This window comes from Myotis daubentonii, chromosome X (genome assembly GCF_963259705.1).
Source record: "Myotis daubentonii chromosome X, mMyoDau2.1, whole genome shotgun sequence".
Taxonomy (NCBI): Eukaryota; Metazoa; Chordata; class Mammalia; order Chiroptera; family Vespertilionidae; genus Myotis; species Myotis daubentonii.
In genome coordinates, this window is record NC_081861.1 from 115,599,457 (window position 1) to 115,624,442 (window position 24,986).

At 36.6% G+C, this 24,986-nt stretch overlaps 1 protein-coding gene across 3 annotated transcripts in view; it reads left to right on the forward strand.

The window, feature by feature from the left end:
- Nucleotides 1-24,986, forward strand: part of DMD (dystrophin) — a 2,282,236-nt gene that overhangs the window by 176,926 nt on the left and 2,080,324 nt on the right. For all 3 annotated transcript variants that reach the window (XM_059679269.1, XM_059679268.1, XM_059679270.1), the window contains exon 2: nt 23,350-23,411. In XM_059679269.1, the coding sequence (XP_059535252.1) occupies nt 23,350-23,411 (62 nt within the window). The remainder of the gene's footprint in view (nt 1-23,349; nt 23,412-24,986) is intronic.

Here is a 24,986-nt window from a genome sequence, read left to right on the forward strand (position 1 = left end):
CTCATTAAATCTGGGTCTAATGAAACTAAACAGAAAGTTCTGGTCGGATTCCTTGGTCACCCCTATCTGTGTTTGTGAATTCTTATAATTGGCATGAACTGAAAGTTCTTATTATCACTGATAGTAATCCAGACACTATTGCAATTTGGGTTTAAATGGCCCTGTGCAGACAAGGATATCAGAAGAAACCAAACAGCCTCATGTGTTAGTGGGAGATACATACCAATTAAATGCTAGAAATGGCATCAGTTTCGTTCTGTTTTCCTTTGTAGTTTCAGGTTGAGTATTTTTCCTTAGAGTTTGCAGATAGAGCTTCAGAACCTTGCAAGAGGAAGGAGATCACCTTCCCATCTGAATGTGAGATGGAAAAAGTATATGAAACAGAACTGATCCCAACAATAACTTTATTGAGTGTTATATTAATTGGGACACTTAATTACAAGTAACATACCAATTTTAACTAGCTTTATCAAGCATGAAAGTGATTCTAAAGGATAAATTTATTCAAAGGATTAGAAGGTTTCTTAAAGAAAGCAAGGAGAACCTGCAGTGGTGTCTCAAGAAAATACTGGAAACAGGTAATCAGAAGCTTTCAGGATTCTGTCACATCTCCTTCTCTCTGCAGCATCTCTTTGATTGCAGGCTGGCTTCCCCTGTTCCTCCCATGGTAGAACATGATTGCCAACATCCACTTATACTTATATCTCAGTTGAAGCATTCAAGAAGAACCTAACTCTATTCTTAGTACCTAGTCTAAATTTGTGTAAGTAGATGAATTAAATTCATATTTAAAATATTCACTGTAGACTACAATGTAGCATTGTAGACATTCTCATCCGTTACTGCAAGGAATGTGATTTTTAAAAAATATATTTTTATTTATTTCATAGAGAAAGGGAGAGGGAGAGAGAGATAGAAACATCAATGATGGGAGAGAATCATTGATCGGCTGCCTCCTACACCCCACCTGTGGGGAATCTAGCCCACAACCCAGGCATGTACCCTGTCCTGTAATTGAAGCTTGACCTCCTGGTTCATAGGTCGATGCTCAACCACTGAGCAACACAAGCCGGGCAGGAATGTGATTTTATACAGTATTTTTGAGAAGTAATTTGAAAATATGTACCAAGAATTATAGAAATGATTATTCACCTATAGCCATTAACCTAATTTTTGCAAAGTTTTGCTAAGGTAATAACCCCAAATTTGGATAAAGAAATTTTCCATATAGATATTAATTATAGCATTATTTTACTATCAAGATTTGAGAAACCATTTTTCAGGGTTTCCCAAAAAGGCAGGATGGTATTTTTCATGGAATTACATGATACATTTAGCTATTTAAATTGTGTTTTAATAACAGTGAAAAACTCCAGTTAGGATTATAAATGAAGATTGCAGGATATTCTGTTTATGACAGATTGCAGTGATAGTTTCACAGGTGTGTACTTATCTCTAAACTCATAAAGTTGTCTTCATTAAATATGTATAGCATTTTGTATGTCAGCCATACCTTCATACCTCAATAAAGTAGTTTAGAAGTAAATGTAATCATAGCTGATGAAAAGGAAAAAAGGAGAAAAGAAATAATATTCTAATAAACATTGAATTGGTAGAGAATGTCTCAGTTCTGTACTTAACCCCTTGTCTTCAATTAAGTTAGAATTTATTTATAAATGCAATACAATGTTTAATGAGGGTTGAATGATATTCAATTTTAATATCCTATAATCTAGAACTCCCTTCAAACAATATAATAGTGAGTTTAATTGTGTGAATCTAAAGTGAAAATAAATTTCTCTAATAAATAGAAAAAAAATATAAAGCAGGATATACAATTATTTGTACAATGGAATTGCAGTTATTCAAGGAAAAATGCAAAGGAAGCATCAAAACTTCAATCATAGAGCTTTTAATAGCCTTTTATTCCTTTAGTTTTTAAAATTTGGATAATGAACATAAATTTAGTTCATAAATTAATTGACCTTGGTATTGCATTAAACGTCAGGGTCAATAATGCCAATCCCTCCCTCACTCTCTCTCCCAGTCCTCTCTTTTTATTAAACTTTATCCCAAAATATCATGTTAATTTTAATCTTTTCTTTTTTACTTTGACTCGTCAGTTAAGTTACCCAGAAAATGAAAAGAGCTTCATTTAGATCACTTTTCAGCTTTGAAAACATGTCTTCTTTTTTAAAATATATTCTTTTTAATTTCAGAGAGGAAGGGAGAGGGGAGAGAAACATCAATGCTGAGAGAGAATCATTGATCAGCTGCCTCCTGTACATCCCCTACTGGGGACAGAGCCTGCAACCAGGGCATATGCACTGACCAGGAATCCAACCATGACCTTCTGGTTTATAGGTCGATGCTCAACCACTGAGCCACGCTAGCTGGGTAGCTTTGAAGATATTTCTTGATTTTGAAGTTTTATTTCCCATTCTCTAAATATTTGCCCAAATTTAGTGTTTAAATTAACATATACCTTTTCTCTTTTCATTATTTCTTCACCGGTCAATACTGCTCTCCTTTTAGTCATTCTTAGTTTTTTCTACTAATCTCTGCTGAGAATTTATTCTGTTTCATACTGTACTTTGAAAGTACTAGTTTCCAAGCTGTGAATTCAGTGTATCTATCTGTGCAGCGAGAAGTGATTTGTTCTTGTAAGTCATAGTGCCTTTTTATTTGCTGTGAGTGATCAGTTTAATGGTCCTTCATTGACATGGGCTGTTTAAACTAAAGAAATGTGTGCAATAAAGATATATGGCAAATTAAGGCATAAATGTCTGAAACAGTTAACACAAATCTTGCTGTCTCAATTACTGTACAGCATTATGTCAATACTGAGCATCATGAAATATTATAAAAGAAGCTGTGCTCTTCTCAGAAAGGACTTTGCGGCAAAATGAGTTGTAAGAAAACTGTATCTATGTATACTTAGGCATTAAAAAACACCCTAAATATACATAAAGTGCCTAAACCTAGATGATTAAAGAGTAATTATATAAGGAAATATGAAGAAATCCCACTATTTCTTAGGCTGTTTAAGGAGTATAGCAGAAGCCTGTATATCTACACTTCATTTCAAACCAGTTACTATGTGTAGATCCGTAAAAAGAAAGATATATTAGGGAGAAGGAAAAAAGCAGAACATTCCTTAAATAAGCATTGAAAATGCCACAGTTAGAAAAAATAATACAAGTTGGTCTATTGCTATTCATGCCTGTGTTCTTGAAAAAAAAATAAAACATGGACTGTTAATGGGAAGAAGAGTCAGAGGACTGTCTTTATGTTTCATCCAACATTTTTCAAACCATGAATCCCTTTGGGAATATACTGAAGACTGCAGACTCTCATTTGTATACAGTCATAAAATTTTGCTCACAATTTAAAATATTCATTCTATAGTCATATTTAAAGTCCTTGGATCTCAGGATAAGAATAACAATGTTTACTTTTGTGGGGCCAGATCATTTTTATGCTCTTTAAAGCCAATAGCTCATTTAATCCTCACAACAATGCTATGAGATGTCTATTATTTTTATAGCTATTTTACAGATGCAGAAACTAAAGGGAGAAGCTGTGTAAATAACTCAAGGAAACCCAGCTAGAAATTATCAGGGCTCCATTTTGAATCTGAGTCATATGGCTCCAGAGCTATGTGCCTCCTGAAAAAAACACCAACGTAAAGAATCAGATCATATAATTTTAGGTCTGGAGAAACACATAGAGATTATTCCAAACACTTCTTTGTTTTCAAGTTGAGAAAATTGGGTTCCACATAATAGAATTATTAACTGAAGACCATAGAGCTAGTTAGTAGTAGAGCCAGGGTTCAAATGGGAACATTCACTCAAAGCTCACAACAATGCTTAATCAGTACTATTATCTTTATTTAAGGAAGGAAACTGAGGCACACTCCTAAGTAGCAGAGCTATCATTCACAGAGATAGTCTGGTTCACAGCTAAATTCACTAGATTACTGTAACTCAGAAAAGCCAATCCTTTATGAAGTGTTTAGTAGAAACAGCATAATAAAAGTAATCATAAAGTTGGGGAATTTTAATGTCTTTGATTTACAAACTTTGGAAAATTTGGAGATTCAATTATATAATCATTTAATATTTCCCAATCAGAAAGTAATGTTTACAGTGTGCTACCATTCATGCAAATCTGAGAATGGAAAACCACACACACAGAGAGATAAAACTGTTCAAAGTTCATACAGTGGTCATAGGGGAAAGCCATTTGCTAATGTCATTTCTTTCATAATGACTAGAATTTATTATTTTTAACCATAAGATGAAGAAAACTATAGTTAAGAGAAGTTCTTTTTTGACTCAGCAAATCCCTTTAAAACCTCACAGTCATCTATTGTTTGTTAAGTGTTTTGTCCTTTGTAGGAATCCAGCTTTTCACTGTCCTTTCTAAATATTTTATAATTCTAAGTTATATTTTCCTCTACAAGTTCAACACAATTGTTCTTAAGTGAAAACAAAGACATTAATTTGGGAACTTTTTATAATTACTTGATTTGCATGCTAACCTCAATTCACATCAATTTAAATTATTAGTCACAATGTAAATGGAACTTATTCATTGCCATTATGCACTGAGGGACGTATTCTTAGTGTAGTCCTGTCACAGACCTTAGAAAAGAAATAAATACATTTTTTTTATCCAATGGCATAATAAACTTGAAAAAAAGAAAAATCTTTCATTGGGAATCTTGGAAGAAGCTGTCAGTAACCACTTATCATCAGTATTAGCAACCTCCAGCTGAATAAAAATTGATTGTGGGGCTCTGTACTCTCTGCTCTGCCACTTGGATCATCTATTAGCATTGACACATGATTAACTTTCCAAACTGTCAACTCCTTTGATTAGCTTCCAGGACTTCTTTTAGATTATCAGTAATAATTTTCTGAAATCTGTCCTAAAAGACAGATTCTAATGCTCTTTTCACTGACTGCAAAATTTCCCCTGTTTATGCTGGGAAATGTTTGGCCTTTATTCTATTTATACTTTTTGGCTTGACCTTATACAAACAGAGGCTTTAAGACTTCCTTATTTGGTGAAGAGGGAATGAATGATTACTCTTAAACTTTATTTCTGTTTTAATTGCTTTCTATATTTAGCACAATGTATAAATGAGCAATACTGACTATTGCTGTTATACTAACTCACCAAATTTACTTGGAACATACTCTCCCCTTAAAGCACCTTCAAGATTGATTTCAGTCCAAGCTAATATTTTGGCCATTTATAAGCAAAAGATGCTTGTTTTAAAATACATTTTTATTGATTTCAGAGAGGAAGGGAGAGGGAGAGAGAGAGAGAGATAGAACCATCAATGCTGAGACAGAATCATTGATTGGCCGACTCATACATGCCCCCTACTGGAGACCAAGCCTGCTACCTGGGCATGTGCCCTGACCAAGAATCAAAAGGTGACTTCCTGTTTCATAGGTTGGCACTTAACCACTGAGCCACACCGGCTGGGCAAAAACATGCTTGCTTTAATATTTACATTGTGAATGGCATGATAAGGAGAAATTCAATACAGAAAAGATAATATCTTCTAAAGAAAAGACTTTCAGAGAGTTTTTGATACCTCATTTTAAAGCTATACATCAATTTATATTAAATTTAAATTCAAACCAATACAAATCTATTTTAAATGAAGATGCTATATATAGTCAACTATTATTGTATTTTATTCTATAGGACACATTTACTATTTTTACCTGGTATATTAGCTTTATTCTAGGCTAATGCTCTGTAAAAAATCTAAATCTCTGTGACTTACAAGAATAAACATTTATTTCTTATTCTGTGCTTGCTTCAATTTTTGTGTTGGGTTCAGGTCAGCTCCACGTATTTATCTCTATATTCGGGATTGTAGTATACTTGAGGCATGATCTTCCCCACTGGTAAAGGGAAGAAGAGCCTAGAGGAGTGAGAAAACACTACAATCATTAAGTCCCTAGCTCAGAACTGACACAGTCATGTCTGCTCATATTTCATTCGTCAAGGCAAGTCACATGATGAAGCCCACATCAATGAGGTGGGAAGTAAAATCCACTTAGAGTAATCCAGGGTAACAGGGAAAGGGATGAATGAATCATGAGGAAATAATGCAATTTACCAACCTGCCCTGAAAGTTTAATGCAATTCAATATGTAGTTAGGAATAATAATTATCCATATTGACTCTTGTTATTTTGTACTAAGTCCTTGCTTAAGACTACACCTAATGCTATAGGATGCCTCACCAAAACAAAAACTAGGAGTTTGTTACTATGATTATTTCCATTTTACAGATTAGAAAACTGATGTTTGGTATTACTTAAGAGACACTTAAGGCTAGCTAATACAAGATCCAGTCAAGTAACTTGGGCCCAGTACCTACTTGGGTTAGTTTGAATTACTAAAAAGCTAACTCAAACAAGTACTGTTACAGGTAGTTTATTTGGGAAGTGATCCCCAGTGGCATTAGGGAGGGATAGGGGAAATGAGTAGGGAAGGGAGAACAAACAATAGAGGTGCTACTGTGGGCCATTCTGAGATCAGTATCTCAGGTAACTCTTGGGGAGCCTTAGAGAGCATGTCCAACAATTGTTCCACTGGGCTTTTTCTGTGTCTCATTTACTGAGTATTGTACCTTGGGGGAATTAAATCTGTCACTTCTGGGCTGCCCCTGCAGATGGGCTTACAAAATTCTCCTAAACTGGAAAAAGTCCTAATGCAAAGAAGCAGAGAGATGTGGGTACTTGAGCTGGGAAATCAGCAAACAAAGAATCTGTTCACAGTTAACAGGTAAAGTCAGGTTCGACCAAGGAAATAAAGCATGAGGCATTAGCTATATCTAATGTACCATTTTTTCAACCTTTACTCCATAGTGCAAATTTAACAAATATATCTCATGATTTAAATATCCTGTTAGAATACGTCCAAAAAAGGTCTCTGTTTCAGCTGTTGTCTGTTTATAAAGCATCTCATTGACACAAACATTTGGAAATGGCTGTTGTGTAGTTTGGCTGATCGCTTTTCTTTTTATTTGAAAATAATTGTTTTACAATCCATTGCAATAGGTAAATATATACCATAGAATAATGCATTTTTTATTTTTTAGTAGAGACATTGAATATTTCAAAAGTAAAATTGACTAGGCCAAGTGTGAGGAGCCGATATAGGATTAAGCCTCAGACTGACCTGTTGGCAAAGTCACAAACAAGTCCCAGCTTAGAGGGCACAGTCCTCTTAAGCACAATTAGGCTTGACCTTATCACGCTCCCTAGATCTTACCTGGGAAGCTAATGGGCTGAGGGAAGTGCAACAAGAACAAAAACAAGTGAAACTCACAAGAACAGTGTAAACAAGTGAAACTCACAAGAACAGTGTAACTTTGGTAACCACTACCTTGTTTACCTCTGACTATAACAATAAAGGCTCAGCTTGCCTGAGGATCTTTCTCTGTGGCCTCAGCCAGGCACAGGGAGATCCATGGAGACTAAAGAGAGCTAGAGAGTTCTGAATGCTGTCTCCGTGTAAAACATTCTTCGCTGACTCCATCCACACTTTTGGGAACCCCTGGACAGCTGGGGCTGGACCCCGGCAGCCAAGGTATGGAAACAGTATCTAGTTAGCAGTTCTGCCACAATATCCAAGTATATATTTCACCTCCAAATTACATCAGAGGCCTTGATCATATTTTGATTTATTCTTCCATAATTAATCCATTACTATTATTTTTAACTGCAATAAGTGATCTTTTTATGACACTACTAAAGTATGTTTCATCTGTATGCTAATTAATAGAAACTTATTTTTACCCATAACAAGTCTCCACCCACATATTCATGTTTAAACAAGATGATCTATTTGAAATCACTTTGTCAATTATAATGCATCACAGAACTATGCATTATTCCCATCATTGCTACTCAGAGATTTCATTCTTCTTGGCATGAGGAGGTATAATTTATTCAAATACAATTTTATATTTTCCTTTATCTTTTAAGTCAAGAAAAGTCTAATTTGTGCACATTTATAAATATTAAAGAATCTTACTAATTTTTAATATGACTGCCATCTAGAGATTGTGTCTATTTTATAAGATAATTCAACTGATACAGATAGCTCCTAGGAAGTAGTGGTATATCCAGGAATAAATGTTGATAGGTTTTCTCTCTTTACTTTTTTCCTTATGTTTTTCAGTATTTATACGCCATCTCCTCAAAATATGTATACACACTTTGAATAATTATTAATTCCAGTGGGTTAAATCTGAAAAGAAAGAAACATCAATTGAGCTAGCAGCTGTTAAAGTGTATATACATTTTTGGGATACCCTGTATGTATCATAAGCCTCTCACTTTTTGTATGCACAATTCTGTACCATTCTTTTTAGTCCCATGATAACAGATGGACACAATGAGGTAAGGCAACTTGTCTAAAGTCATAGAGCTAGTGAGAAGTGGAGCTGGGGTTTGAACCCAAGCTGTTTGACACTGAAGTGAATATGTTTAACCACTGACCCATACTGTATCTGATACATATTTTTAGTGTCTGAATGGAATTTGAAGGGAAGAATGAAGATGGTATCATTTGTACCATCTACCACATGGTACTCTTGTTTTCCAACTCACCACTGAGTACCATTTCATGCACTCTGAGAGTTATGATTTCTCTTCCATTTAATTCTACCTCATTGTTGCTATGCTCTATTTCATGGTAACTTGTATAACTATATGTAAAAATATTTCTACAACTCTTGCATTGTATTTTCAAAATGTATGGTTTTATTTTTTATGAATATGCAATTGTGTGATTACATAAGGTTCCGGCCACAACTCTGATTTGCTAATACGGCATAAATTCTATGATTAAGTTTCAGGATATGGGAAAAAACTTTTATCCATTATGAGCTGACACCGCTGTTCAAATTATTTTCTGGGTCCATCAACTCCCTACAACAAAAAGCAATTGACCTACATGAGAAAAAAGCAATATTTACAGGGGAGGTAAAGAGTCAGACAGGTCATCATATCATTTTACATTGTGTTAGGAGCCATGGTAGCCATGAAAGATTATGTAAATGGAAATTTCATCATATTCCAGAATGTAATTTACCCAGAAAAATCAAGGCAGATTTTTCTGCAGGAAATATTCTGTTGCTATTTTTTTTCATTCCATATAGTGATGAAAATAAATACTTCAGTCCCAGGCCAAATTATGGGAGAAAATATTGAAAAGTGACTTAAGCCCTGACCAGTTTGACTCAGTGGCTAGAGCGTCGGCCTGTGGACTAATGAGTCCCAGGTTTGATTCTGGTCATGGGCATGTACCTTGGTTGCGCGCACATCCCCAGTAGGGGGTGTGCAGGAGGCAGCTGATGGCTGTTTTTCATGGATGTTTCTAACTCTCTATTCCTCTCCCTTCCTCTCTGGAAAAAATCAATAAAATATATTTTTTAAAAAATAAAAGTGATTTAATATCTGATGGGTGCTCTATGGATTTTTTCAGAAATGAATTGGTGATTAAGACAGAAGGTTTATAATTAACAGAGCAGTTTGAGCAGTATGGTAAAGTGGAGAGAAAACACATTGGCATGGGACTCATTAGGTCTCAGATTTAATTGTGATATTGATTAATCATTTGATTTACTCAACCAACTCTTATTTAGTACCACTTTCTGCTTGAATACACCATATTGGGTGCCACAAGTTACATATTTTCCCATCTAAGTGTGGTTACATATTGGGGGTGGTTGATGGTATGTCAACTGCATTATAAAAAAGGGTAATGTATTTGTGTGTCTGTACACCCCCATATAATAATGGTACTGTTTGAAAAAATGCTAAAGTGTATGTATATATTCAAATAATTAATTGCTGAGTTCTGCCAAGTACAGAAGGGTGATTGCGCAAATCCAACAGTTTAACCTGACCTTGAAAGTGAGAGTTAAGTCACATTTCTGGGACTGTCTGAACAAAGGACTAAAGAAAATGCATAGTTTATTTATGAAGATGTTTGGCTTGTGTGTCTAGGGTAGACCTGGTAGGTACATGTGTAGTGGGGTCACAGTTAAGTGTGAGTGTCAACAGTCATGATGGATATTATGTTTACAAAATTATTTGGAGTCAAATTGTAAATGCCCTCATATGCCATTCTAAATAATCTGGCTTTAACCTCAGAACAAGCATTTCTCAAACTTGAATAATGACTACAGAGTTACTTATTTAGTTGCCAGATGAATGATGATGCCATTAATTGACAGGAGGAGTAGAATACGTGAATTTATTTGGGAAGATGAATGATATTGTTAAGGTACCTGTAGGACATTTAGGTGGAGGTTTTAACTAGGGTCATTTATGTCACTGTGAAACTCTTGACTTTGATCAAGATGAAAAATATAGATTCAAGTATCATTAGTATCAAATATAGTGATGGTTAGAGTGGAGGAGGGAGTCACTTTGCTTAGAAAGAATAAACATTGTAGACCAAGGCAAGCAGAGAAGAAGAATAGATAGGACCCTGGGAGAATGCCAATATTTCCAGGGTGAATGGCAAATAAGTCAGTGAAACAGATTAGGAACAGCCTTTGTGTCTGAAGGATAACCAGGAGGCAGTGATATTTCAGATCAAAAAGCTAGTGAACACTTTTTAGTAATATCATTCACTATGGGGGCTTCAGTTACTATGTGCCAGTTGGCGTGTATCTCTAAAATTTTAATTTTCAACTCAGATGGTGCTTCAGGTTCCTATATGCAACTACCTATTACACATATCCTTCTTCTTGTCTCAAAACACTCAAAACTGAGTATTTCCTAATTCTTCCCATACCATCATTACATATACAGACCCAGAAATTCTTCCTGAGATCTCTAGACTCCAGTTTGAGTAGTATAATATCATTGGCTGTACCTCTCTAAATCCCCTACCTCCACTTCTAATTAATAACTAGTTCTTACCAGTAATACCTATTGAATATATCTTGCCTATATGTACCTCTATCCAGTCCCATGCAAGTCATCAATATCAGCCATCATCACTTCTCACATGCATTGGAGTTATAACCAGCTAATTGGTCCTCTTGTTTCCAGTCTTACCTCTCTCAATGTATTCTCCATGCTGTGGAATTCATTTCTAAAATAGAAAACAATATTGCCATTCCTCTACTTAAAATTCTGCTTTGGTTTCTAACGGCCTTCTGGCTAAAGTTTAAAGCTCTTCACACTTTGGCTAATGATTATTTCTCATTTTTTCTAGAGTCATCTCTGCTACTTTTGTCCTCCTCCTCCTTCTCTAGTACCTTCAAAGGACCATGATCTTTCTCTCACATCCTGATAGTTTCACCTGCTCTTTTTATTGTCGGGAGTTCTTTTTCACCTTGTCTGCCTGTATACTTTTAGTTAACTTTCAGAACTTTGTTGAGATGTCACTTCATCAAGGGAAGCACTGAATTTTCCAAGTTAGTTTCCTTCCTATATGATTATGACAAAACCTTGTATGTTCTTTATCAGGAAATGTATCTGTATATCTACTACCAACATTTTTTGTGTGTAAGTTTCTCTCACTATGCTATAAGGACAAAAGGGTAGGAACTTTATCTTTTACATAGCTGTATTTCTACCATGTAGAACTATCCTTATGGATTTGTCTCTTGACTTAATAGTGTTAAATAGGAAAGTTTATGTATTAGTGTCTTACTGATTATATAAAAACTAGGGGCCCGGTGCACGAAATTCGTGCACTGGGTGTGTGTGGGGAGGGGAATGGCCCTCAGCCCAGCCTGCCCCCTCTCACATACTGGGAGCCCTCAGGCGTTGACCCCCATCACCCTCCAATCGCAGGATCGGCCCCTTGCCCAGGCCTGATGCCTCGGCCAGAGGCGTAGACCCCCATCACCCTCCGATCGCCTGATCGGCCCCTTGCCCAGGCCTGACGCCTCTGCCAGAGGTGTCAGGCTTGGACAGGGGACCCCCATCTCCCCCTGATCACTGGCTCTGGCCCCCGCTCAGGCCTGAGGCCTCTGGCCCAGGAATCATGCCTGGGCAGGGGACCCCCATCTCCCTCTGATCGCTTGCTCCACCCCCCGCCCAAGCCTGATGCCTCTGACCCAGGCTTCAGTCCTGGGCAAGGGGACCATCATATCCCCCCAATCCCCGGCTCAGCCCCCCACCCAGGCCTGATGCCTCGGCCAGAGGAGTTGACCCTCATCACCCTCCGATCACCAATCACCGGATCAGCCCCTTGACCAGGCCTGAGGCCTCCGGCAGAGGTGTCAGGCCTGGGCAGGGAACCCCCAGCTCCCCGCGGTTGCAGGCTCCGCCCGTGCCCAGGCCTAACGCCTCTGGCCTAGGCGTCCGGCCCGGGCAGCAGGGACCCGCAGCTGCAGCGACCCCGCGATCGTGGGCTCCGCTTTAGGCCCAGGCAAGGGACCCCTAGCTCCTGGGACTGCCAGCTTCGACCGTGCCCAGCTCCCATCGCTGGCTCCACCCCTACTTCCTGCTATCACTGGCCAGGGCGGCAAAGGCGCCTGATTCTCCGATCATGGCTGGGGGGCAGGGCAAAGGCGGACCCAGGGCCGCCTTTGCCCTGCCCCCCAGCTCTTAGCTCCCCCCTTGGTTTCTGATCACTGTCAGTGGCAGGGGGCTTCTTCCTGCTTTCCCTTTCACCTCCCCGCATTGTGCCTACATATGCAAATTAACCGCCATCTTGTTGGGAGTTAACTGCCAATCTTAGTTGGCAGTTAATTTGCATATAGCCCTGATTAGCCAATGAAAAGGGTATCGTCGTACGCCAATTACCATTTTTCTCTTTTATTAGATAGGATTACCACAAATTTAGCAGCTTAAAATTGCACAAATATACGGTATCATCTAACAATTCTTCAGGTCAGGAGTCCAAAATTGGCCCCAATGGGCTAAAATTAGGATCCAACAGCTGTATGCCTTCTGAAGGCTTCAAGAAAGAATCCATTTCCTTGTCTTTTCCATTTTGTAGAGGCTGCCCACATTCTTTGGCCCATGGCCCGCTTCTTTCATCTTCAAAACCAGCAACACTGAGCCAAGTCCTTCTCATGCTGCTACATTTCTGGTTCTCCCTCTTATGCTGCCTTCTTCCCCTTTGAAGGATCCTTTTTGATTTACACTGGGCCCCCTGGGATAACTCAGGATAATTCCCATATCAAAAATTAGCTAATTAGCAAATCTAATTTCATCTGAAATCTTAATTCTCTTTTCCATAACAAAGAGTTGTAAAACAATTTAAATTTAACTGAATTTCAAGTTAGTTTCCTTTAAAAAATAAGTTTTAACAAAATTTACTCACAGATTCTGGGGATTAGGACCTGAACATATTTGGAGAACCACTATTCTGTCTGACACAGTTCAATAGAATGACTATCTGCCCAGAGAAATGAGAAGAGGTCGGAAAAGTAAATTTGGTCTTCATTAACTTAAAACACCTGAATTGGGTGAGCCCTGTCAGTGGAGGGTCGGCTTACTGGACAGGGCATGTGCAAGAGGCAACCAATAGATGTGCCTCTCTTACATCACTGTTTCTCTCTCCTCTTTCTGTTTCTCCCCTTCCTTCCCACTTTCTCTAAAAATTAATGGGAAAATATCCTCAAGTATGGATAACAACAAACAAAAAGCACCTGAACTGAACAATGCTATGTATTCTATGCTAAGGGCTGGGAATGCAGTTATAATCCAGACAGACACTGTCTTGAAAATGAGAAAGGATACAGGTGATGTTATTAAGAAAAAATTTTGTAGGATGATGAGCAGTAAAAACTGCATTATATCGATTGCAGAGTGAGTGGGAAATTCGGAAACCTCTTTGCCACTGAATGTTTTTCCCTTCTTTGTCCAGTAATTTAATTATTTTAGACCTCCTCATTATAAAATGACCACAAATGTCACCTAGCATTCTATAATCCTATGATCAAAAGCTATTACTAAGATTTAATGGAAAGCAATTTTCATGCCATTTCCTTTTCTACTTTCTTCTACTTTGCATTGCCATTTTGTAGCATTAATAACATGGTAAAACCCATTTTCTGTATAAGCCCCGAGTTTTAGGCCTTTCTTTGTAATGTTCCAGAGTATCGTCACATCACCTTACCTAATGTTTACCATTAATCTTCCATCTTGTTCATTTCCTTTCTTCTCATTTTTGGTGGAAGCCAAAAATAAACTGACTCTAATAGATCTTCCATATTATTAATAGTACTCTCTTTAAGTGAAATAAACTCATATCTTTTGTATTTCTTTATGTGTATTTCTAAACTGTTATCAACTTTAATATATACTTCTATTGATAAACTTATATTTTCTGGGTCACTTAAGTGATGAGCATCTTCAATTAACATATTAACCCAAGGACTTAGTATTTTATTTTATTTTAACATGTTTGTATTGACTTTAGAGCAGTGGTTCTCAACCTTGGCTGCACATTAGAATTACCTGGGAATCTTTTTAATATCCTGATTCCTGGGCCCCATCCTCCGGAAATTCTGTTTCTTTGTTATGGGGTGAGGCCACAACATTAGTAACAGAGAAACAGAATTTCCGGAGGATGAGGCCCAGAAATCAGGATTTTTAAAAGATTCCCAGGTGATTCTAATGTGCAGCCAAGGTTGAGAACCACTGCTTTAGAGAGAGAGAGAGAGAGAGGAAGGGAAAGGGAGAGAGATAGAAACATCCATGAGAGAGAAACAACAATAGCAATTGGCTGCCTCCTGCTGGGGATCGAGCCTACAACCCAGGCATTTGCTCTGACCGTAATTGAACTGGGGCCTCTTGGTGCATAAGTCAATGCTCAACCACTGAGCCACACCAGTGGGGCAGGAAATATTATTTTAAAAAATATTGTTCTGGGCCCTGGCCAGGTAGCTTAGTTGGTTAGAGCTTTGTCCCAATATGTCAAGGTTGCAGATTTGATCCTGGTCAAGGCACATATAATCATCAACCAATAAATGCATAAATAAGTGCAATAACAAATTGATGTTTCTCTCTCTCTCTCTCTCTCTCTCTCTCTCTCTCTCTCTCTCTCTTTAAAATCAATAAATTTAATAAAAATGTTTTTCTGGCTCAGATTATGATTAACTGCCCTGTCTTAAAGATAATTCTTATTGTTCATACAGCAGGTTTTGGGGGTTTGTTTGTTTTCAGTTTTTAAATGTTTTTACTAATGTCGTCTTAGCTGATAGCATATAAGGGGTCATAGCATGCAAACTCTCCATGATCTCACTCCCAACTCCCTTTGTAATTTCATTTCATGCTACTCCCTTTTTCAAATTTTAGAGTGCAACAAAACTGAATTGGTTTCTTATCTCTGCTTTTCCCCTTGCTATCCTCCCAGAAAGATTTATCTTTCCCTTTCAACCTTTTTCTTTCCTTCCTATTTGTGTTCATCCTTCAGACTCAGCCTAGCTATAGCCTTCAAGAACATGTCTTCCTGCCCTAGCTGATTTTGCTCAGTGGGTAGAGCGTCAGCCTGTGGACTGAAAGGTCCTAGATTCGGTTTCGGCCAAGGGCACATGCCTGGGTTGTGGGCTTGATCCCCAATAGGGGATGTGCAGAAGGCAGGCAATCAATGATTCTCTCTCATCATTGATGTTTCTCTCTCCCTCTCCCTTCCTCTCTGAAATCAATAAAAATACGTTTTAAAAAAATAAAATGTCTTACCTAACCATGTGCCTACATATCTCTTTCTCTGTGTTCCTGTAAAATATCCCTCAAATATATGTATCCTTGCTTATGTAAAATATTTCATACCTATCTGTAATATGTCTGTTTTCCACTAAGCTGTGATCTTTAGTAAAGACTGGGTCTTGTTTATCTTCTCAGTAACTTGTATGGGCCCAGCACACACTAAGCATTATATAAGTAATTATTCTATAAATTATTGCATAAATAAATGATTTCACTATATCTTAACAACAGCTCCGTGAGTTCAAATGCAATTAATACCCTCATTTCACAGATAAAGAGACTGAAACCTGGTGATTTTAAAGCCACAATTCTAAGTTCTGCACTGAAACTGGAAGCCAGTCCCCCTGGTTTAATGTTCTCTGTTAGCCCAATATCATTTTTGTGCAGCAACACACTGTGGTGAATTCTAAATATCCCAATTATATCACATTTATAGGGAACTGAGGGCCTCAGAAATATAAAAGTTAATAATGGGGCCAAAGGTCTTTGCACTAATCTTAGAAAATGTGAAGGGCCAGATTTATTGAATAATAATAGTTTTATTATAAAGGGTTCATTTTGAGATAAAATACAATTGTTATGTCATGGTGAAAGACTAATTTTATTGTCTTCACAGAGGTTTACCTGTAGAGAAAATAAAATAAAATATTGTTCACTTTTTTGCAATTTATGCAGTAGTAGTTCTTTACTCCTTGGTATCTCCAGGCCACAGTTTTCAAGTAAATTTTTCTAAAATAGACTTTCTTTTTTTAAGTTAGATGTAGATTTCGTGTGTTTTTTTCTTTATTGATAAAGGTGTTACATATGTGTCCTTATCTCCCCCTAGCCCTCACCCCCCACTTCTTCTTTGCCTCTTCCATTAATATACCCAGGCATATTTTTATTAGTAAAAGAAATCAGTCATAAACTGATTACAAACAAGAAAATCAGTTATAAACAAGCCCTAGAGAAAATGAAAAACAATATGTGCTACTTGAAATGACTAAACAGTAGTATATCAATAATAACCTCCTAGTAAAACAGATTTTAGTTTATTATTTTCTCATTCTCTTTGTTGCTAATTTCACATGAATGTCTTACTACAGACTTTGTGTCTATAATAACATATTTTATTGAGACTGAAATAGGCTATAAACTCTATAACAATTTATATATGTATGTTTATATATATCAAGTTTAGATTAACTATGGATATATAACTGATAATGCTTAAAATGATCAACTTTAAGTAATATGAGAAATAACAATGGAAATGGATAGATTCACGTATATAAAAATATAAAATGTTAGCATAAAAATGAAGTGAAAATTAAAAGAAATATAACCACTTGGGAACATAAATTCATTCACTGACTAAGAGTAATAGCTTAATTTACAGTAGTGATTCTTATCTTAGATTTCATGGTAACAGGAATCTTCTGTAGAAATATCGGTGAACCCCATGAAACTGTATGTAAATGCTTTTATAGGCATTTTTTTTTCATCTGTAGAGAAGGATCACTATTTTATCTGATAATCAAATAGAGTCCACAACTTGAAATATTTAAGAACTACTAATTTATGATCTCATTCCAATTAATTTTAAAATATCAAGTACTCAATAGATATATGAGCAGAGAATATAAACAAGTATATTGACAAAAGTAGAAACATGAAGAATAAATATATGAAACATGTTCTACTTCATTAGTATCAGATTCAAATTTAAACAAGCATCAACTATTTCCTTATATCTAATAAAGTAGCAATCACTTTAAAAACAAAAGCAACAAAAAGTCCTATCAACTGCATAACCTCATTATTTCTGGTACCACTAAAAATCAGTATTACCATTAGGAAAGCAATATGACAATATTTAGTAAAAGCCATAAAACTTCCCATAACTCTAATTCAATAATTTATCCTAAGGCAATTAATTATACACCAGAAGTTGAAAGAGAATGCATGAAGATGTTTATTGTGGTGGAATCTCTAGTAGGAAACAAAAGTATGTGGAATTTATGATAAGTGAAAAAATCCAGAATATTATTGTGGCTCTGTAAAGTACATGTTTATGGGGATAGTAATGTGCAAGCAAAACTTGGGTGATTGTTGAATGTTGCATATATCCATAATGCTAACATATGACAAAAATTGAATACTAAATATCAATTAGTAAATATATGAGCATTATTATTTAAAATATTAACAAACAAATCATCTAGCATCATAAGGAAGGTTCAGCTTTTTATTCTGGATAAATCCATGTGGGTTGTGCCTTGTAAAATCCAGGATGCCATTCACATAGATTAAAGCACACATGGAACCCCATGGTTTGTTCAAAATAGAGGCTCTGAATTCATGATTGTTGTGTATACCAGTATGTGTTAACGTGTTCAGCTTTTGTGACTCTGATTATCATATGGCATTCCATTTTATCTATGCAGTTATGATATAAACTGGTCAATGTGAAAAGCCATGGACTTTGATCCAAATAACCTATAGCAGGTTCATCTCTGTCATCTCATAGCTTTATTCCTTCTGAGCTTGTATTCTTTTAATCCAGCGGTTCTCAACCTGTGGGTCGCGACCCCTTTGGCGGTCGAAGGAACCTTTCACAGGGGTCGCCTAAGACCACCCTGCATATCAGATATTTACATCATGATTCATAACAGTAGCAACATTACAGTTATGAAGTAGCAACGAAAATAATTTTATGGTTGGGTCACAACATGAGGAACTATATTTAAAGGGCCAGAAGGTTGAGAACCACTGTTTTAATCTATACAATAAAATGACATACAGATTGAGATTAGATATGTAAAACAGTTTTGTGAACAATATGGCACTATTAAATTGATAATAATAAAAAATAAGTTACATTAATATTTATCATGTTAAAGAAAATAAATGTTTCTATGCCAAAATAAAACATTAGCAAGTAATTTATTTTTCAAAGTATATTTTTCTTGTATTAAAAGCAGAGGAGGTAAGAGAGGACATCTGGTAAAGATGTTTTTATGATAAAGTTCTAATTTAGTGCTATTTACCACATAGATACATAATATTTTGCACATTATGTCAAGGTTTTTCTCCTGCCTTCAAGGCCTATCTAAACATTGCTTTTTGTACATATCATTGAAAACAATAAAAATAGTGCTTTTACTACCCACCTTTCACTTAAAGGCATCTGGAACAAATCTCTTCAAATGTCCTCCTACTCAGCTTTTGGTGAAGATGGTTGGATACGTTTTAAAAATCTCTAAGTGAATGCTTTCAGATGACTCATATACTCTCCATTTCCCATGTCTGACAGGATATGCATGCCCATGTAGGAAAAAATAAGTGGAATTGCAAAGAAGGTCATTAACATTTATTTTTCAAATGGAACTCAACTCCTGATCAATAGCACAATTGTAGATAATCACACACACACACCATTGAGAAATAGATGTACAGACCAGTTTTTCTACAGCAAGTCAGTAAAAATGGTTACATTTTGACCATTTGAAATGTTCTGTTTATTTTTATTAGGTTAAAAAAATAACAATGACTTGTATGCATGTATATTAGCATAACCAATGGACACAGACATTGTGGCAATGGGGGCTTGCCCTGGGTGGGAATAGTTGGGATAGTTGGGGACAGGGCGGGGGGGGGGGGGGCGGGGGGAGGAAGGAGGTGTCAATGGGGGGGGGAGGAGACATATGTAAAACTTTAGACAATAAAAAAAATTACAGTCCAACGTTGTTTCTCGAATGTCTCCCACCTTAACAATTTTATTCTCAACCAAGATGTTGACAGAAAAAAAAAAAAGTCTCACAGAAAGAAAGAAAAAATGTCTCAGTTGTCGAACCAAACTTTGCTTTTTGAACTGACAACCTTTTCAAGGGGATACCTCAGCATGACAAAAAGCCTCTCTCAAGCAACAAAGGATAGAATGCTTTTGTTGCTGGAGAAATCGATGATTAGCACAATTTTAAAACATTAAAAGGCCATCAAGAGTGCTAATGTTGCTAAAGGTGTTAAAGAAACAATGATCACAGGCAATTGAAGAGGAAGGAAAACTTGTTGATTTGGATGAATGAAGAGCAGTTAGCCAGTGACAGCATATCAGAGGTGCAAGCAAAGACAGAGGCTGCATACTGACATGAAAGACACCCACCGAGTGCTAGAAGTGCTTCCTTTAAGGCTGGTAGGGACTGATTTGATAAATTTAAGAAGTGCTTATTTATAGATTAAACAATACATTAGACATGTACTGTATATAAGAAAGGTTAAAATGAAATCATTTGGGGATTCTGGAATGGGTTAATTCAACTGACATTATTTTTAATGGGGGGAAATGATTCCATTTTCAAACATCCATTCTCAAACAGCCTTCAGGTGTTATAGGCACCTCTCGCCTAAGCTTAAGGTATGTTACAGGATAGGACAGCCCCCTGATTCAGTGGGAGAGGACTATCCCCACTCAGATCTTTGTCTTCTCATATAAATGAATTTACATGAGAGACTTTGTGCTATGAAAAGTCAACTTATTAAAGCAATTAAAGCATGCATCTTTATTGAAAAAGCAAAGCAAGCAAACCTATACATTTGGCTTATGAAGCACAGACTGGCTCTCAGCTAATCTGAAGAGCAAGTTGGCTGGGGTCTGAGGTGTTATATACCCTCCTGTCTATAGGCTTCAAAATTCCTCTGCTGACTATTATGGTACAGATTAATTCTCAAGGCCTTTTTTTTTTTTTTTTTTACCTTGTTGTGGCTTTCCAGAATTCATGAAAAGCACCTGGCAACTTTATCTTGAGACCACTCGCTTCTCTACTTAGGGCAGTGGTTCTCAACCTTGGCTGCACATTAGAATCACCTGGGAATCTTTTTAAAATCCTGATTTCTGGGCAAATGGCCCTTTTTTCCTTTCCCCTTTTCCCCGCCCTTTCTGCATTCTCTCAGGGAGGTTTTTTTAACCATTTGCTCTGTGTCCTTGCCTGGGGAAGATAATGGTCTGTTAGTTACAAGCTGGCTGCAAATTGCCCACACCTTTTGGCCTTGTTTTAACTTTCCTGTCAGTTTCCCTATTTCTCCTGCCCTGGAATCCTGTAACAGTTTTAGCTGGCTCCAATGGTCATGTCCGTATTTCCTCCTTCCTTTCACCCCTTGCCCTGTCTGCCTAATCCTGTTTCTAACTCCTCTCATCCGGAGCAAATTAAGTTGGAGAACCGAGGTTCCCCTATATTGATACCGAATTTTTGGACTGGAACAGGCGGTGTTCCCCTGGACTGGAACCGGGATTCTTTGTCTGCAGGAGTCAAAGAATGAATCCATGGACAGAGGGTAGTATGGCAAAGGTGAAGATTTATTAACGAACAAGTACAGACTCCCACGTGGGGAGGGGGAAAGAGTCCCCCAGAATGGACTCCCACATAAGGAGGGGGAAAGGGTCCCGCTGAGTTCCTTTTCCCTACAGCTTATAAAGGCTGCATATCTTGGGGCCTTGATATCCCCTCTGATTGGTCACTATTCCTTTAGACTGGTTACTATAGTAACTCCTGAGCTTAAAGGTGGAAACTCACATGGAACATGTAAAGTTCTACCCCCCTCCTTCCTTATCATGTTTCCTATTCCCTTTGGAGTTTTTTCTCTTTCTGGATGAACGGCTTCCTTCTCTTTATTTTGTAAATATAGACCTTTTGCTGTTCCCAGCTCCCTCATTTTATGGAAATATACCTTCTGCTGCTCTGGAGCCCTGTGCTTCTTCCATGGTCCTCTTAATTTCTAAAATTTCCTAAAATGTCTTTTTCACTCCCAAAGATTCCTATTTCAATATCATCTATTTTATTTATTCATACTTGTGCTATATTGTATGGATAATGCTGATATTTTACCACATATGTAGCAGCTTGTGGGAGTAACACTAATGATTAAGAAGAAAGCATTTTGTGATGCTAAATACAATTTTCTCATCTATGAAAAGTTTAGGTTCATTTCTCCACTGTTATCTCTTAGATTGCCTCAAGAGTATCTACTTATGGGTTAATAATGTGCTTTAAAGATAAGCAGATATTCTTAGTGCATGGATGTATTTGTCATGGGAACACAATTCTTTATATAATCTATTTTTAGAACAAGTAATGGAGATTTACTACTGAAAAATAATATGAGAGCAAAAAAGGTTATTTTGTCAGGATATTTCAATAAGGTTTCTTTTGACCTAAGTAAATAAAATGTGAAATCTCTCAATTTTAAATATTTCTCAGATGTACTCATTTATTGAACACTGTCTAATATGATTACATTTACAGTAATTCAAAGATAGGCTTTGGCTGCAAAAAATAATTTTAATAAATCAAGATCATTTATTTTTCTGTCCATTTGACTCAATACTAATTTCTAGCTTAGGAAAAAATAATTTTTAGAAGTATGAGTTCTGTGAAGTTGATTCTTAATAATTTTCCCCTCTGCCCGACTGTTGTGGCTCAGTGGTTGAGCTTTGACCTATGAACCAGGATCACATATCTGGGTTGCTGGTTCGATCCCCAGTAGGGTGTGTGCAGGAGGCAGCCAATCAATGATCCTTTTTCGTCATTAATGCTTATATATCTCTCTCCCTCTCCCTTCCTTTCTGCAATCAATAAAAATATACTTAAAAAATAATAATTTCCCTCCCCCCTAATATCTTGGTATAAGAAGTCCTTGGGGATTTTCCTCTTAAGTATTTATATGTAATGCATGAAGAGTATCATTTGCATTTTAAGTTGAAATTTCCTGACTTTTAGATGAAAAGAGGCACTAAAATTATTGGATTTGTGAGGTCCCCCTTCTTTAAAGCATTCGCATAATTACTGATCAAATATTTGCTAAGCTATTAATTTGTCCAGACAATGTGTTAAGTTCAGGGATGCAAAAATTACTAAGTCATGCTGCTGATGATCAGGAAACCTCTCCTATAATGGGAGGAGGCTGTGCTAGGAGCCCATGTTAGACTATGCAGGTATTGCAAAGGAGGGAAAAATCATTTCTACATGGGCTGGATGTGAGGATTAAGAGGAAAAGCTCAGGCCGAAACCGGTTTGGCTCAGTGGATAGAGCGTCGGCTTGCGGACTGAAAGGTCCCAGGTTCGATTCCGGTCAAGGGCATGCACCTGGGTTGCAGGCACATCCCCAGTGGGAGATGCGCAGGAGGCAGCTGATCGATGTTTCTCTCTCATCGATGTTTCTAACTATCTCTCTCCCTTCCTCTCTTTAAAAAATCAATAAAATATATTTAAAAAAAAGAGGAAAAGCTCAGGAATACTTTTTCAGAAGAAATTACAGGTAATAGGCTCTTTTAATTATACTAGAGTATCTACTCATTATAGGAGAATAAATAATATTTCATTTATTTAGATGAGACTATTGTTCTGTAATGCATTTATATAATATTTGAATGAATGTGGAATTGACCATATCAATCATTTTCCAGATTTCATTTTAGTTTTCATATCCAATACCAACATCACTCATGTTTAATTTCATTTATCAATTAACTTAATAATATATATAAATAATACTAATATGTAATAATTAAGTTATTTAATTATAAAACATAAATGATATTCAAAATTGCTTCTGAACTCTTAATTTTTTAACATTTTCCATTGTAGATGAAAGAGAAGATGTTCAAAAGAAAACATTCACAAAATGGATAAATGTACAATTTTCTAAGGTAAGGATATTTTGTTACTTCTCTTTTTAAGATGTAATATAAGTTGCTGAATATTCAAAATGACCTACATACCTGTGTGTGATTTAAATGTCCATATTGTTTTTCCATAGTGTCATTTTATTTTAGCTGTTCAAATCTGGGCATATAATGTTGAATTTTAAGGAAGGAACTGCAAAATATATGGTAAAGAGAAATTATTTAATTTGACAAAGTATATCTTTGGTTGTTCTTGATAATGTGAGTTTCTTTAATGATATCAGTTATCAGAGGATTATAACATCCATCTTCCATCAAGCAGCTAGTATATGTCACAGATTAAAAGATATGAGGGATTTTCATTATTCTGAAATTATCATATTTTTGTCTTTCTTGGTCTTTACCAAGTTCAAGAAAAACTGATATAACTTGACTCTATTTGGCCCTACCACTTAGAGCATCTGCCAAATAATTTAAGATGAAAAGTTTATACTCTTTTTCTGAAGGCATCAATTCAACTCTTAATAATATGTATTTATTTTACAATTAGGACTCAACTCATGATCAATAGCATGAGTCTAGATCAGTGGTTCTCAACCTTCCTAATGCTGTGACCCTTTAATACAGTTCCTCATGTTGTGGTGACCCCCAATTTCATTGTTACAAATTGGACATAATTAAAGCATAGTGATTAATCACAAAAACAATATGTAATTATATATGTGTTTTCCGATGGTCTTAGGCGATCCCTGTGAATGGGTCGTTCAACCCCAAAGGGGTCGCGACCCACAGGTTGAGAACCACTGGTTTAGATAATTGTATATGAACACAGAGTAAAATATGCTTACCTTGAAAACTAGCATTAAGAGTGCAACATAAGGAGGTTTGTGTGGATTTCAAAGTTATAAAGACTTGGATTTAAATTTAATAATTCTGGGAGAACCCAGATGGTGGCGTAGGTAATTGCCAGTACTCACTGCCTCCCTCAACCACATCAAAATTACAACTAAAATACAGAACACTCATCATGCAGAACCACCTGAAATTGGGCTGAGTGGAAATCCTACTAATCATCTGAGAGATGCAAATCAAAACAACAGTGAGGTACCATCTCACACCTGTCAGAATGGCTATCATCAACAAATCAACAAACGACAAGTGCTAGAGAGGATGTAGAGAAAAAGGAACCCTCTTGGACTGCTGGTGGGAATGCAGATTGGTGCAGCCACTGTGGAGAACAGTATGGTGTTTCCTCAAATAATTAAAAATGGAACTTCCCTTTGACCCAGTAATCCCACTTCTAGGAATATATCCCAAGAAAACAGAAACACCAATCAGAAAGGATATATGCACCCCTATGTTCATAGCAGCACAATTTACCATAGCTAAGATTTGGAAACAACCTAAGTGCCCATCAGCAGATGAGTGGATTAGAAAACTGTATTACATCTACACAATGGAATACTAAGCTGCTGTAAAAAAGAAGGAATTCTTACCATTGCAACAGCATGGATGGAACTGGAGAACATTATGCTAAGCAAAATAAACCAGTCAGAGAAAGATAAATACCACATGATCTCACTCATTTGTGGAATATAA